Source organism: Silurus aristotelis (assembly GCF_946808225.1).
Source record: "Silurus aristotelis genome assembly, chromosome: 7".
Taxonomy (NCBI): Eukaryota; Metazoa; Chordata; class Actinopteri; order Siluriformes; family Siluridae; genus Silurus; species Silurus aristotelis.
In genome coordinates, this window is record NC_139580.1 from 9,502,940 (window position 1) to 9,517,862 (window position 14,923).

The following is a 14,923-nucleotide window of genomic DNA, read 5'->3' on the forward strand; positions in this document are numbered from 1 at the left end:
GCTTGTAAAGGGGGCCAGAAGCACGGGCAGCATTTCTAGGCAATTGATGTGCCACCTCGGATGGACACTGTCCCATAGACCTTGTGCAAAGCAGCGACTCATGTCTGCTCCCCATCCCATGAGGGATGCATCCGTCGTAAGCACAATGCAACGACTGGGAACTCCCCACACAGGGCCTTGGTGTAGGAACCCGGGATCTCTCCACACTTGATCGTACAGAGGGGATTGCCTTTCCGGGAGAACCCCCGGGCAAGTGGAATGACACCGGACGCTGAAGCCATTAGCCCGAGCAGTCTCTGGAACTGCTTGACAGTGAATGGCTGCCCTTCTCTGACATTCCAAATGATGCCGAGATTGTGGTTCTCTGTGATGGAGAAAGCACACTCTTTCCGGTATTCAGCCGAAACCCGAGCTCCTTCATGTGAGCGAGAACGGCATCTTGATGCCGGACCGCTAACTGCTCTAATTGAGCTAATTTCAAAATCGCCAAAATAATCAAGGATACGGATGCCTTGAAGTATTGAAACTCAGGACCTTCCTGTGAGAAGGGAGGATGGGTACATGAAAGTAATCCACCGTCCTTTTTGGGAACTATGAAGTAACGGCTGTAGAACCAGGACTCTCTGTCTGACAGAGGGACCACCTTGAAGGCCTCCTTCCTCAAGAGATTATCTACTTCTCTTCCAGGACCAAAGCCTGCTCGCTTCTACAGTACACAGAACCCACAGGGACACCCTTCAGGCTGCCAGGTTCTCCCTTAAGGGTATCAGTCTCTTAAGAGTGACTTCCAGTGTGTCCAGAGCCGAAGCAGTGCCCAAACGCGGCTCTGGAAACAAGACCTCCTGGTCTGCAATGATGCCGGGTGAAACCGAGGGAGGGAGCTTGGTGGAGCTGGCCGTGAACTGAAGCACATTTCGTGGCAGGGTTAACGAACCAGGTCAATAAGGGGGTTGGGAGGAAACGAGCACTGAAAAAAGCGGTGCTACACCCCCCCCGTTAATCCCTTCACAGGTCAGGTCAGGACCATTTGGCTGAAGCCCTCTTCTTGGAGATGACAGTCTGCAGATCTGTCACCTAACGGGGCTTTGACCCAGGGTGGCGCTCTGTCTCTGCATTTGGTGGTACGAAGTGCTGGGTTGGGGTTGCCCCATTAAAGTGGTGTGGGAGAAAGTCTCTTGGCTTCCTGAAACCTGTCGACTACCGAATCAACGGCGTCGCCGAACAGGCCCAAAGAAGAGAGTGGGGCGTCCAGCAGCACGACCTTGTCCCTGTTCGGTATTTCGGACAGGGTAAGCCAGAGATGACTCTCAGTGGCTATTAGGGTGGCCATAGACTGGCCGATGGCCTTAGCGGTCTCCTTTTTGGCCCCCAGTGCTGGCAATCGGCTCTTGATTGAGCCAAAATTGCATGCTCCGCTTCCAAACAAGCCACACGTGCTGTGTGTATCCCTTCCTGAAATGAAACAAGGACAGGGAGAAGCACACAGCTGAAACGTGTGCTTGGCTTTCCTAGATGCCTACATTATTTGACAAACAGACAGACAAACATTAAATTTCACACAGAGTGCTTCATGAACAAACAGAAGCTGAACCAGTCGCTTTATACTCCCTGGTTGTGAGGTCACCCCGCTGGTGACAGCCTGTCTTCAATTTTGTCTGATTAGACTCATTACTCAGAGCATGGACAATGCAGTCTCGTTCCCAAAGCGTTCCAACGCAGCTCGAGTTCCTGAAAGGGAACCACAATTCAGATTTACTGCAGGATAAATTCCAAGCTGTACATATAAATCACAGTTTGTTTCATAGACCCCAAGTGGAGTTTGCAATCAAAATGCTCCAAACAAACTTTTTCTTACCATGCAAACTGCAGAGAATTTGATTGACATACCGTGTCTGAGGAGTGAACATTTTAAAACAAAGACACTGCATGCATCATAACAAAGAAGTCAAGTAGCAGATTTATCTGTTGAGTGTAAGACAGCTGTGCTGGCCTTGACTCAGTGGTTTTGTTTCTTATTGTGTTTTCATTAAAAAGACACGTTTGGAAATTATTGCTGTAATTAATGCTTATATATTATATTATATTATATTATATTATATTATATTATATTATATTATATTATATTATATTATATTATATTACTTTAATTAATAAATATCCACAAGAAAACTTGATTAAAAGCTAGGTTAAAAACCTAATGGTCCAATTATATATATATATATATATATATATATATATATATATATATATATATATATATATATATATATATATATATATATATATATATATATATATAAAAGACATATTATTCATTCATGCCCAGAGGCCCACTGAACTCCAGGCACAAGGTAGGTATAGACCCTTGGGGAGACTGCGGGCTCACACTCACACATATTCATACCTTGGGGCAACATAATCGACCTCAAGTCACGAGTCCACCAACCAGCATGGTTTTGGGATGTGGGAGGAATCTGGAGTATGTGAAGAAAACTCATGCAGACATGGGGAAAACATGACAAATTTCACATAAATAGTAACCTGAGCTCAGAATTAAATCAGAGGCTGTGGATCTGTGGGGTGGTAATGTTGCCATTGGCATAGTGGCACGGTGGCATAGTGTCATTGTGTTTACATCAATGGCTTTGTTTTTACTTAAAAAGCTTTGTTTTCCCTTGAATGCTATTATTTCTGCTTAAATAGCATTGCTTTTACTTGACTAGCAAGTCTGTGACCATCACTGTAAAACAATCAATCAAATTGGACACTAATATGATGTTCTCTAGATAACAACCTGGGTAAACAAAGCAGCTTTTGAAAACATTCCATAAAAAGGTTTTCTGAGATATGAATGCAAAAAGTTAATGCTGAGGACGGAGCTGCCAGGCAGGAGGAAAAGAGGAAGGCTAAGGGGGAGGTTTATGGGTGTGGTGAGGATAGACATACAGGTGGTTTTTGAAAGAAATTTGAAAGAGGCAGATGTAAAGCTGTGTGGCAGATGAGTGGTATAAGCAGCCAAAAGAAGAAGAAAATATTGCAAGGAGCTGTACTGTCTTTTAAATAACACAGTATGTTGGGTAAAATACAATGTTGGTTTTTTTATATATATATTTGGCAACTAATTATATAAATGACAGAGCTAATGAATGTTTGCGCACATGTTGGTTGACGGTCTTGCACTTAATGCAATATTCAAGGTAACATCACAACTGCTGGTTTCCCAAAATACAGGTTCAGTCACCATTGTTCCCCAAAACAAATCTTTGATCACCATTGTTCTCAAAGACCAATTACCATTGTTCTTAAGGAATAATTTGCTTCCAAAAACTAGTCACACATCAACATTGACCCCAAGATGAGTCACTGATCACTATTGCTCCCAACAACCAATCACTGATCATTGCTCCCAATAAACAATTACTAATCACCCCCGCTCCCACAAAAACAATTACTGATTACCACTGTTTCCAAAGACCAATTAATTACTGATCACCACTGCTCCCAAAGACCTATTATTTACTGATCACCACTGCTCCCAAATACCAATTACTGATCACCACTGCTCCCAAAGAGCAATTACTAATCACCACTGCTCCCAAAGAGCAATTACTAAACACCACTGCTCCCAAAGATTAATTAATAAACACCACTGCTCCCAAAGACCAATTACTAATTACCACTGCTCCCCAAAGAGGAATTACTGATCACCATTTTTCCCAAAGTCAAATTCCTAATCACAGCTGTGGTTGTGTCAACTACCGAACACCATTGTTCCCACTAACCAAATACTAAACACTGTTGTTCACAACGACCAATTACTGACCACCTTTGCTCATTAGGATCCCTCACTGATCACTATTGTTCCCAGCAACATTACGGATACACCCTTTATCCTAAAGACCAATCATTGATAACCATTTACTTTTTTTAACACCTTTTCTCAACATGTTTTAGACTCTTTACTTGTCAATACTTGTTTTCGTCTGTAACTATAACTTTTTTTTTTTTTTTTTTTACGTAACACAATGTTCTTGGCAATTTCACAAACATTCACATTCACTGGTGACTTCTTCAGCGTGCTTTAGCTACATTTCTCTGACAAGACTTGGCAACATGAATAAAATGTTAACAAAACCGCATTTGTCTGTGGTGTGCCACATCAGATCTCTAATACCCGATGTGAGGAGTTGCCAAAAGAAATTTGTAGTGTGAAGCCAATTAAACCCATTATGGTTCTGACACTAAGCCTAGTCACAAAACTTACATCACTGCCAACACACTGTCGCATTTGTCAGAGCAGCAGCAGATTTGCAAAGGGGTTTGAAGCGCGGATACTATTAACATGCTGAGGGAGGTTGTGTGCTTTATCTGCTTTTCTGCTATGTTGTTATCCCGGTTAACCAGCGATGGCCCAAGCCGCATGCTATTTACTTCACACCATCCACCTCCAGTCCTGCCTTAGTCCCTATTTCACTGATAGGATTGATTTTCTCCAACCAGCCAGCTGTCGCCGCCTTGTTTGCTGTTGCACAGACTCCATTATGGCTGCAAATCACTGCATTCGTGGCTATAATGAAAACTGTGATTCTGCATTAAATCTCGGAGTGGAAGTAGCCAGTGCAATCTATTTCACTCTTTCTTTCTATTTTTTTCCTTTCAATCCATGTCTCCTAATTTCCATCTCCCTTTCTCAGTCTTGGCATGCATTGTATATTGACAAGCCTCGCTGCACTGGTTTTTGTGTGTGTGTGTGTGTGTGTTTTTTTTGTTTTTTTTTCTAAAAGCGAAAATGGATTCAGTGATGCGGTCCTAATTTGCTGTTCCCTAACTACTTTCCTCACTGCACTAGTGTGGAAACAGTGTGATAGTGACTGCTTTGACATTCCTGTCACATGAAAAGAACATTGGACAAGGATGCTGGGGTTTGGTGAAGATATTCTGCAAACTCTTCACACTTTCTGGATGATTTCCTTGCACTTTACAAGAATAAATGTAAGCTATGTACATGCTTTACTGGTTGCATGCACTAAATCCTGCAATTTTTAGCTGGAAAAGAAAAAATAATTACCTAAAGGTGGTCAGCAACAAAATAACAGTAAATTTAATACAGCAAATTTTCTAACTGAACATTTAATCTGTTCTTACAAAACGGGAGTATAGTGAAGCATAGAGATACACTTTGCTGGTATTTATAACAAAAGGGACAGTATTCTAGTGAGCTAGCTAAGCTGCCTCATAATCAATATCTTGCTAGCATTTTACACACTGTTATCATTGTAAAGAACAGTTTGACACTAAGAGGGTTTACATTTCAGAATGAGACATTGCAAGCCAATGATCAGTGGCTTCTGTCCTGTTATTTAGTGCTAGCAGAAAGCTGCTGGTTAAGCTTAAATGTTTTAATTATCTTGCAGAATCATTTCTGGAGCTAGTTCGCTAATGATGCTTGGTGTCTCTGTTACAAAGATATTTCGACTTATTTCGACTTATGTAATTATATGTATTGATTGAATGGTTTGAAAAATCCTTAATGATCCCACATCAGTTTAGTGGCTGGCAAAAGCTTTGCCTGATCAAATCAATCTATGTTTCTGCTTTATGACCCAAAATGTGTCATTGATTATCATTTTTGAATCCTGTGGTGCATTAAAGTGAAAGTAACATTCATAATCATCTGATAGGGTTTTAATTAGAGAGCATTCAAGCAGACCCACAAGATAATTAGCTATAAGGCTCCAGTCTTTATTGAGTAAAGAAATCAGGTTAAGCTCATTTATCACAGCAATGTATAATGCCAACTGATATTAAAAAGCCTCCTAGGGGTAATTGTCTACAAACCAGGAACAGTTTCAGGTCTCAGTTTTCATTGGCCTATAAAGGACATATAAATAGACCAAACAGGTTTTATTATATCAACAATTTAATCAGAGGAAGTGGACAGAATGTGTATACTAATTTACATGGAGGTAGGAACAAGAAGCAACACCTGCTGAGCACCGAAATTGCCTCAGGTCTTGCTCATGGATTGTGCTCAGATGAAAAGCAAAAGCATTAATACCTGCAGCCTTTCAAATCTAATTTAATATTTTTGTATTGATTTATACCCTGAGTCACTGAGCTGCTCAGCCCCAAAGTTATAGTTTAGTTTACCTAATTTATACCAAAAGCCACATGCTTACAAACCAACTGCTTCTTTATTATCTTGGAGCAAATACATATTTTGCTAACATGTTTATTTTAAATAGGGTGGGTTCTTTAATACAAAAATGAAGCATGATGCATGGGTGTGGGTATGAGATGTATTGATGAACCAATTGACTCGTATGCAAAGCACTCTGCTTCTCATAAAAAAAATAACAGACTGTGTTTAATTTTTCAAGTACTAATCCTGTCTGGTCATTAATTCTGCATCAAAACCTTAACTCAATTGTCGGTCAAATGCATGTAAATAATAGAAGAAAATGTCAAGCATGACCTGCAGCAAATCCTTCCATGAGGAGAAAGAGAGAGAGAGAAAGAGAGAGAGAGAGAGAGAGAGAGAGAGAGAGAGAGAGAGAGAGAGAGAAAGAGAGAGAGAGAGAGAGAGAGAGAGTGTGTGAGCCAGATGACAGCATGGACATTAAGAATAAGAACAAAAGACTGCTTTAAAGATTTCTGGAGAATGCCAGGTAGCATTTTAGATTAGAAAAAAAAAAAAAAAAAAAAAAACATACTTACTTATATACCTGATACTGACATCATTACAATTACTGAGCCAAGCCTTTATTGCCAACTAAAGCAAAATGCCATACATATGATGACGACATTCATTAAACATCAAGCTGGCCATCACTATCAATCAGCAGAAAGACAAAATAGATTTTGTCACTCCCAATGAAAATCACAGCATTTATTTTGATACTCTTGGATTAAAAACCTGAACAGATTTGATATATTTTCCAATCCGCTAATGTATGTGATGTTATCTGACAAAACACAGATCAGCATGTGACATTTCACATAACTGAACAATCTTTTGTTGAATGTCAGTACTAAAACAGTATCATCCGATATAGGAATCTTCTTCTTCTTTCAGCTGCTCCCATTAGGGGTCACCACAGCGGATCATCCGTCTCCATACCCCCCTGTTCCGTATATCTGCCTCTTTCAACACAACTGCCTGCATGTCTTCTCTCACCACATCCATAAACCGTCTCCTTGTTCTTCCTCATCTCCCCCTTCCTGGTGGCTCAATCCTCAGCATTCTCCTATCAATAAACCCCATGTCCCTCCTCTGCACATGTCCAAACCATCTCGATCTCGCCTCCCTCACCTTGTCTCCAAAACGTCCTACATGCGCTGTCCCTCTAATAAACTAATTTCTAATCCTGTCCATCGTCGTCACTCCCAACGAGAACCTCAACATCTTCAGCTCTGCTACCTTCAGCTACGCCTCCTGTCTTTTACTCAATGCCACAGTCTCTAAACCATACAACATCACAGGTCTCACCACAGTCCTATAATCTTTCCCTTTCACTCTTGCAGATACTCTTCTATCACAAATCACTCCTGCTATCACTCTTCTCCACCCAATCCACCCTACCTGCACTCTTTTCTTCACTTCTCTAACACCCTCTCCATTACTTTGCACTGTTGACCCCAGGTACCTGAACTCCTTCACCTTCTCCACCTCTTCTCTCTGCAATCCGACACTCTCAACTGCCCTTCCTCTCATTCACACACATGTACTCTGTTTTTCTCCTACTGACTTTTATTCCCCTTCTCTCCAGCACATACCTCTACCTCTCCAGGCTCTTCTCAACCTGCTCCCTACTCTCACCATAAATAACAATATCCTCCGCAAACATCATTGTCCATGGAGACTCCTGTCTGACCTCGTCCGTCAACTTGCTCATCACCACTGCAAACAGGAAAGGGCTCAGAGCTGATCCTTGATGCAGTCCAACCTCCACCTTTAACAAGTCTGTCGTTCCTACTGCACACTTCACTGCTGTCAAACTGTCCTCATACATGTCCTGCACATACTTCTCTGACACACCTGACTTCCTCATACAATACCACAACTCCTCTCTCTGCACCCTTTCGTACGCTTTTTCTAAATCCACAAACACACAATGCAACTCCTTCTGACCCTCTCTATGCTTCTCCATCAACATTCTCAAAGCAAATAATGCATCTGTGGTGCTCCTCCTCGGCATAAGAGCACCATATCATAATATTAAAAATAGTTTTATGCTTGCTGACCTGTCTTCAAACATTGTTTAATATTTACCTACACTATATTGACAAACGTTTTGGGATGCCTGACGTTTTCAGCTATATGTGGTTCTACCTATAAAGTTCTGTTACCATAAAGTTGCAAGCTCATACTTGTATAAGGTGTCTTTAAAATGCAGTAACATTACATTTTCCCTACATTTTAACCACGAGACACAAAGCTGTTCCAGCATGACAACCATACTGAACACCTTTGGGATGAATTGGAATGCTGACTGCACCCCAGGCCTCCTCCTGATACATTAGTACTAGACTTTACTTACATTCTTGTGGCTGAAGGAGCATAAATCTGCCCAATACACTCCAAAATCTAGTGGAATAAGTGCTTAGAGGAGTTAAGGGTACACACACACACACACACACACACACACACACACACACACACACACACACACACACACACAAATATACATGTATTTGTACCAGAATTTTTTGGTACAGGGCTTTCGGTTCAGTATACACGTGTGTATTTTAACTCTGAGTTCCCTCAAGAACGTATTAAGTGGCAGACCGGCAGTTTGTTAGGTTCCAAATCTTATTTCTGATACGATGTGTGTAGCCAGAGTGAGTTTCTTTTTCTAGTTTCTTTCTTGATTTTTTTTTTTTTTTTTTTTTTTTTTTTTTTATTATTATACTTACGCAACAATACCAAAAAAAAAATCTTTTTTCCATATTGTATATGTGCCAATATGTACGTGTACACAGGAAAGCAATAATATTGACCAATAATATTATGCCATGCACTTCCCCTCCTGCAGCAAAAAGCTATTCCTTAGCAAGAACATAGAGTCACTTACTTCCAGAACACTTCAGACAAGTTGACTTTTCAATGACAGGTTTCCTGTATATGGAAAATATTACACAAATTCAAGGCATAAAATGTTATTAGATCAAATCAGAATAAATGTAAGAACCGGTACTTATTAACTAGTATAGGGCAATAAGCCCATAAATTCAGATTAGATCGATTAATTTTCTATCTTAACTATAGTTGTTATTGCACTGCCTGTATAGTCTCAGTGTAGTCTCTATGTATAGACTGTATAGACTCTAGAGAATCTCAGTACAATCTCTCAGTCTGAACTCTGTATATAGACCTACTGGATAGATGTGTATATAAACTGTATTTATCGAATTTGTATAGATTTTCTCTATAGAATCTGAGTAGACTTTCTGTATAGACTCTAAATAGACATTGTACAGTATATACTACCTCTCTATAGACTCTACACAGACAGATACTGTACAGGCTCTCTTTATTGGCACTGTAAATACTCTCTGAACAAGCACCCTATGAAGAAATTGTATAGACCCAATAGAATCTGCAGACTCTGTAGAATGTGTAAAGGTTCTCTATATGGACTTTCAATTTGACTACTGGTGTAAAAGTTCTATATGGACACTGTGCATAGGATGTAATGCTGGATCATATTCACGATTGATTTGGTCAACTCAAATTACTGTCTTAATGTGATTTTTGAATTATTTCATAAAAAAAAGTTTACCAATGCTACTTAGAATATTAACTAATACAAAGGAAAAGACAAGTCATCTGAAATGGATAAATGGCACCTCCTACAGCCTGTGCTACTCTCAAACAGTGTGTGCTTAGATTAAATAAATAAATAAATAAATAAATAAATAAATAAATAAATAAATAAATAAATAAATAAATAAACAGCAATATAGAGACAAGAAGCACTTCGCTGAGAATTAAGGATGAGCATTCCTTTCTATTTCTAATAGTACCTTTGGATAAACTGTATCAATACTTAGTATGGATGTATGGATTTGTATATAAATAGAACTATATATATGCTTTGTATAGATCCTTTGTGTCTCTACTGGACTTTCAGTATAGACAATTTGTATATTCTGTATTGGTTCTCTGTATGGATTTTGTATCGGCTTGTGCATAGACTTTGTATAGATTCTCTGTACTGACACTTTGCATAGACTTGGCATATGGACTCTGTGTTAAATCTATGTATATATGCTTTGTATAAGTAATCAAATGCTTGCATAAGTATGGACTCTGTATAGTCTCTGTATATCTTTATACATTCTCTGTATCAAATCTTTATATTGATTGTAGATTCTCTTCCTGGAGTCTATGTAGAGAATTTCTGTAGAGACTCTATAGACTCTATAGATACTCACTGTATAGACTCCCTACATACACTCTCACTTTTGGCTCTCCCCTGACCCCCCCAACTAAGCCACAATAAGACTTTAATGCCATATTAGTTTCAAATCTCACAAATGAGCTCACAATTCTTGAGACAGCAGCAGCTAATTGTCATCAAAACCTGGCTCGTTTTACTTTTCCCTAAAAATATGGACTTTCTGCAGTATTTAGCAAGATATATTCAGTTCTAATTACATGCTGACTGAGAGTATTTGCCAGGCTGGATTTCCCAGGTTTTCTATTTAAGAATCCTGATACTTTGTTTACCGCAGTAATTAAACTGAGTACACAGTTTAAGTCATTAACCAGCCATATGTCCTTCGACTACCTGGTCATGCAATCCAACTTTTTTTCATCATAATTATCAAGGGGACCCATTCACAATTACCTACAAAATGCTTTTTAATTGGCCATATGCCACAACGTCGCTCAGCTAAAACAGAGACAAGCCAGATTAGCCACTAATGAAGGCAGGTGATGGTGCATCACTACTCTGTGTGTGTCCATGAAACACAAATACATCTAATGCCTCGTTTAGAGAAAGCTCAGTCTCGGGAAACAAATAAATAGACAGCGGGAAAAGGGAGGCAAACTGTTAAAACTGTCTGATTCCCTAACCGAAAAAGTAATTACAGGTTTTTTCAGCATCTGCATCTACTTTGTGCTTGCCAGTTTTTTTCCCCAGGATTGCCAACACCAAAAAAATAAAAAATAAAAAATAAAAATAAAAATTGTATGATTTAAACTTTGTATTAACTTTATATCTAAACTTATTCATCTTATTTAAAACACTGAACACTCCAAAAATGTATATTATTTTATCACAGACATCAATGGCCTCGGGCAGGGCAAACTCCTAAAAAGAGTGTGCGGATTATAACAGTGTGCCCCCCAGTGGTCTAAACTAACAGCACTTTCAAACACTTCAACACCAATCAGCACTCGCCCAAAGCTTTTGCTTCTCCACATCAGTGGTTCCCAATCCCAGCCCTGGAGACAGCAAGCTCTGCACGTTTATGGATTTCCCTAGTTCATGCACACACACACACACACACACACACACACACACACACACACACACACACACACACACACACCTGCCTCATTTGCTGAAAGGCTTGATAATTAGATCAGAAGTTGAATCAGATGTGGTTGTATACAAAATAACCAAAAAAGAAAAGAAAAAAAAATTAGGCACAAAAATTGACCCAAATCTCTTTATATGTGTTCAATTACATATTCATTGGTTGAACACACCTGCACTGCCATAGTCATTAAAGCTGAGCCTAATTAGATCACAGGCTGAATAAGATGTGTTGCTGTAGTGGAAATACAAAGGCATATGAATAACATGGCGTTTCCAGGACTGTGATTTTGGAAAATGTTCTGCTACGAATCATATAAGTTTAGAGATGGTGTTGCCAGATTCCTGCCTAAAGTGGAATATTTCTGATTTACTCATGAATTAAAAAAAAAAAAAAAAAAAAAACTTTGCTTAGTGGATGAAGATCAGAATTTGTTTAAGATACTTTAAGATATGACATATAAGAGCATTATGGTTAGGGTTAGGGTTAAGGTTAGGGTTGGGGTTGGGGTTGGGGTTAGAGTTAGGGGTAGGGGTTAGGGGTAGGGGTTAGGGGTAGGGGTAGGGGTAGGGGTTAGGGGTAGGGGTAGGGTTTGGGGTGGGGTTCCCAAGCTCAAAGGCATTTTTCAGTATATGAGAATACATATTCCCCTGACCTGAATGGACCAAAAAAACACAAGTCTTAATGTCAAAACCGACTGTATCCCTTAGCTTATTATTAATGTTATTAATCTTAAAGAATATCCTTCAGAATCTACAGCAACCTCATAAAAACCCTAGAAATGTGTTTATGAGAGGAAGCAGTGTGAGCCTGGACCTGCTGATGGGGATGGATCCTTGGAGATTAACCAATAACAACGTGCTTTTTTACGGGCCAGTGTGAATTATGGCTCAATAATGGATAAACATTTCTGGTCGGTCGGCACTTAGGGGTTAGGGGTCATGCCTCTTCTTATGATTAAGACCATTTTTATTTTTATGTTTTTTTTTTTTTTTTTTTTGGGGGGGGGGGGGGTAAAGAAAAAGGCAGAGACAACACTTTGTCACAGGCAAATGAACCCAGGTTGGATGGGCTATTGTTTGGGAAATTTGTAGGTTTTAACGGATTGGGAGCATGCAATGCATATTTGCAAACTCTGGATGGACGATGGGCTTGATGATGATGATGATGATGATGATGATGATGATGATGATGATGATGATGATGATGATGAGGATGATGATGAGGATGATGAGGATGATGAAACAAATGCTTAAAAATGTTTTGCATTAAAACCTCCCCTGCCCAGAGACTTACGGTAGAAGACGTACTCTGTGCACTTGCACCACTGCCTGTCGTCGGTCTGCGCCGCGTAAAGCGGAGCGGTGAGCGCCGAGCTGCACGCCAGCAGTCGGAAGCCGCTCTCCGCGAGCAGGTCGAACGCCCTCTCCGCGTGGACGAAAGTGAGGACGAAGCGGGACGTGTAGCGCTCCGGAGGTCTCCCGGGATCCCTGCTTTCCTTCAGCGCCTCCCCGAACACTTCTTTAGCCAGTGCGATCCTGCCGCAGACGAAAAGTTTCGGCGCTCGTGCGCCCTTCGCGTCGGGGACGCAGGCGTCGCGCGCCGACGCGACCGTGATGAAGCCGTAGCGCCGGTGGGATGCCGGCGGGTACGACCTCTGATCGCTGCCCTGGGACACGTCGTCCAGATCACTGTGCGGATACTCGTCATAGTTTGCCCGCTTGCCTTCATCCGGGGTGAGGATCTTCACCAGCTCGGGAAGCTGGAAGTATTCAGCCTCGCGCTTGAGCCGCCCTCGTTCCGGGAAGTGGTCTGGAAGGACGACGTGTCTGTCTCGCAGGTAGTCCAGCACGTATCGGAACAAAAAACCGTCCCTGTCAATGAAGCATCGTCCTCTCGTGTCTCGAGACATGTCTCCTGGCGGCTCCTTTTTGGATGCAAACATTTTGGCCAGTAATGAGTTGGGCATGCTGGTCAGGGTGGCGCGCCGGGTGTAGTACACCTGTCCACCCACGTTCAGCTCGATCACATCGGAAGTTTGGCTCGAGTCTTTGGGAGCCTGATAAATCCGACAGTTCTCGGTCAGTGCCATGATGTGGAGCTGTGATGCGCAAAAGTCACAAAGTTTGCGCTTGTATCGGTTTATGGAAGGAGAAGCGCAAACCGGCGCAGTGCGAACGCGGCATCACAGTAACCTGGAAACTCTTAAAAGCCCTGCATACTTACAGTCCAGAACACACACACACACACACACACACACACACACACACACACACACACACACACACACACACACAGAGACAGCAAGGTACCTCTATCTTCAGCTTTTCAGAAAAAAAAGTCTTCTGAAGTCCAACTGGGAACGATGCCACTCAATATCCAACTTGTTACAATATGCGCCTTTCAGTCTACAGATATTAAAACATCTGGTGTGGAGCACATCTGCTGCAGGATGTGTGCATGTGTGCCGTCAGTTCCGTTAGAAATGAGTCCGTGTGTGTGTGTGTGTGTGTGTGTGTGTGTTTGTGTGTGTGTGTTGGAGGATGCAGTTAGAAGTTGAGCTCAGTCGACTGTGCATGATCAGTGCGCTCGCCCCGGGGACTGGATGGATGATGATGTTGCTACAGCAGTGCAGGGAGGGAGAACGTTCTCAGGGAGTGAAGCCTTACATCATCTTAAAGGAGAATGACAGCGCGGGCGATGTGCGCATGGGCAACCCTTCAGCCTCAAGAACTGCTATTGCAGGTTGTGTAAGCAAATCAAAGAGCAAATCCATTTCTTTCAGAAAAAAACATATAATAAATAACACACTGAGGCAGCCTTGAAAAAGGGTTGATGCCTCATAGTACCTTTATTTGATCCTAAACCTCTGAAGGGGTTTCAAATGTTCTCCCCATGTTGGCGATGGGTTCTTCCACATTCTTTGGTTTTCTTGGACATACTAAAATCATCGATTGGTGATCCTAAATGGCCCCTAGTTGTGCATAGGTGTATGAATTTATGTATGTAGGTTGTCCTTCGAATCTCATTTTTTGACCCAATGTTTGAAGGAAAGGCTATGGAGCCACTGAGATCCAAGATGAATGAATAAACGCGTGTAATAAACTTATCACTTTTGAGTTTAATGAGTCACGACTGGTAAATTTTACAATAGTTTTTTGGAAAATCATGCGTTCAAATCCCAGAACCTCCAAACTGCCACTGCTGGGCCTTTAATCAAGGCCCTAAACCCTCGATTGTCCAGCTATATAACTAAGTATTTCTGAATAAGGGCGTAAATTTCATAAATGGTTTGCATTTTTACATTTCGCATTAGCCTCTGCACTTCACCTAACCATCTCACGTGATTCTCTTTGCCCCCTGATTCATATTC

The 14,923-nt window shown here is 41.1% G+C and overlaps 1 protein-coding gene across 1 annotated transcript in view; it reads right to left on the reverse strand.

The window, feature by feature from the left end:
• Window positions 1–14,923, reverse strand: part of kctd16a (potassium channel tetramerization domain containing 16a) — a 29,438-nt gene extending 14,515 nt beyond the window's left edge. The window contains exon 1 of the mRNA XM_083547132.1: window positions 12,847–14,923. Within this exon, the coding sequence (XP_083403258.1) occupies window positions 12,847–13,642 (796 nt within the window). The 5' untranslated portion in view covers window positions 13,643–14,923. The remainder of the gene's footprint in view (window positions 1–12,846) is intronic.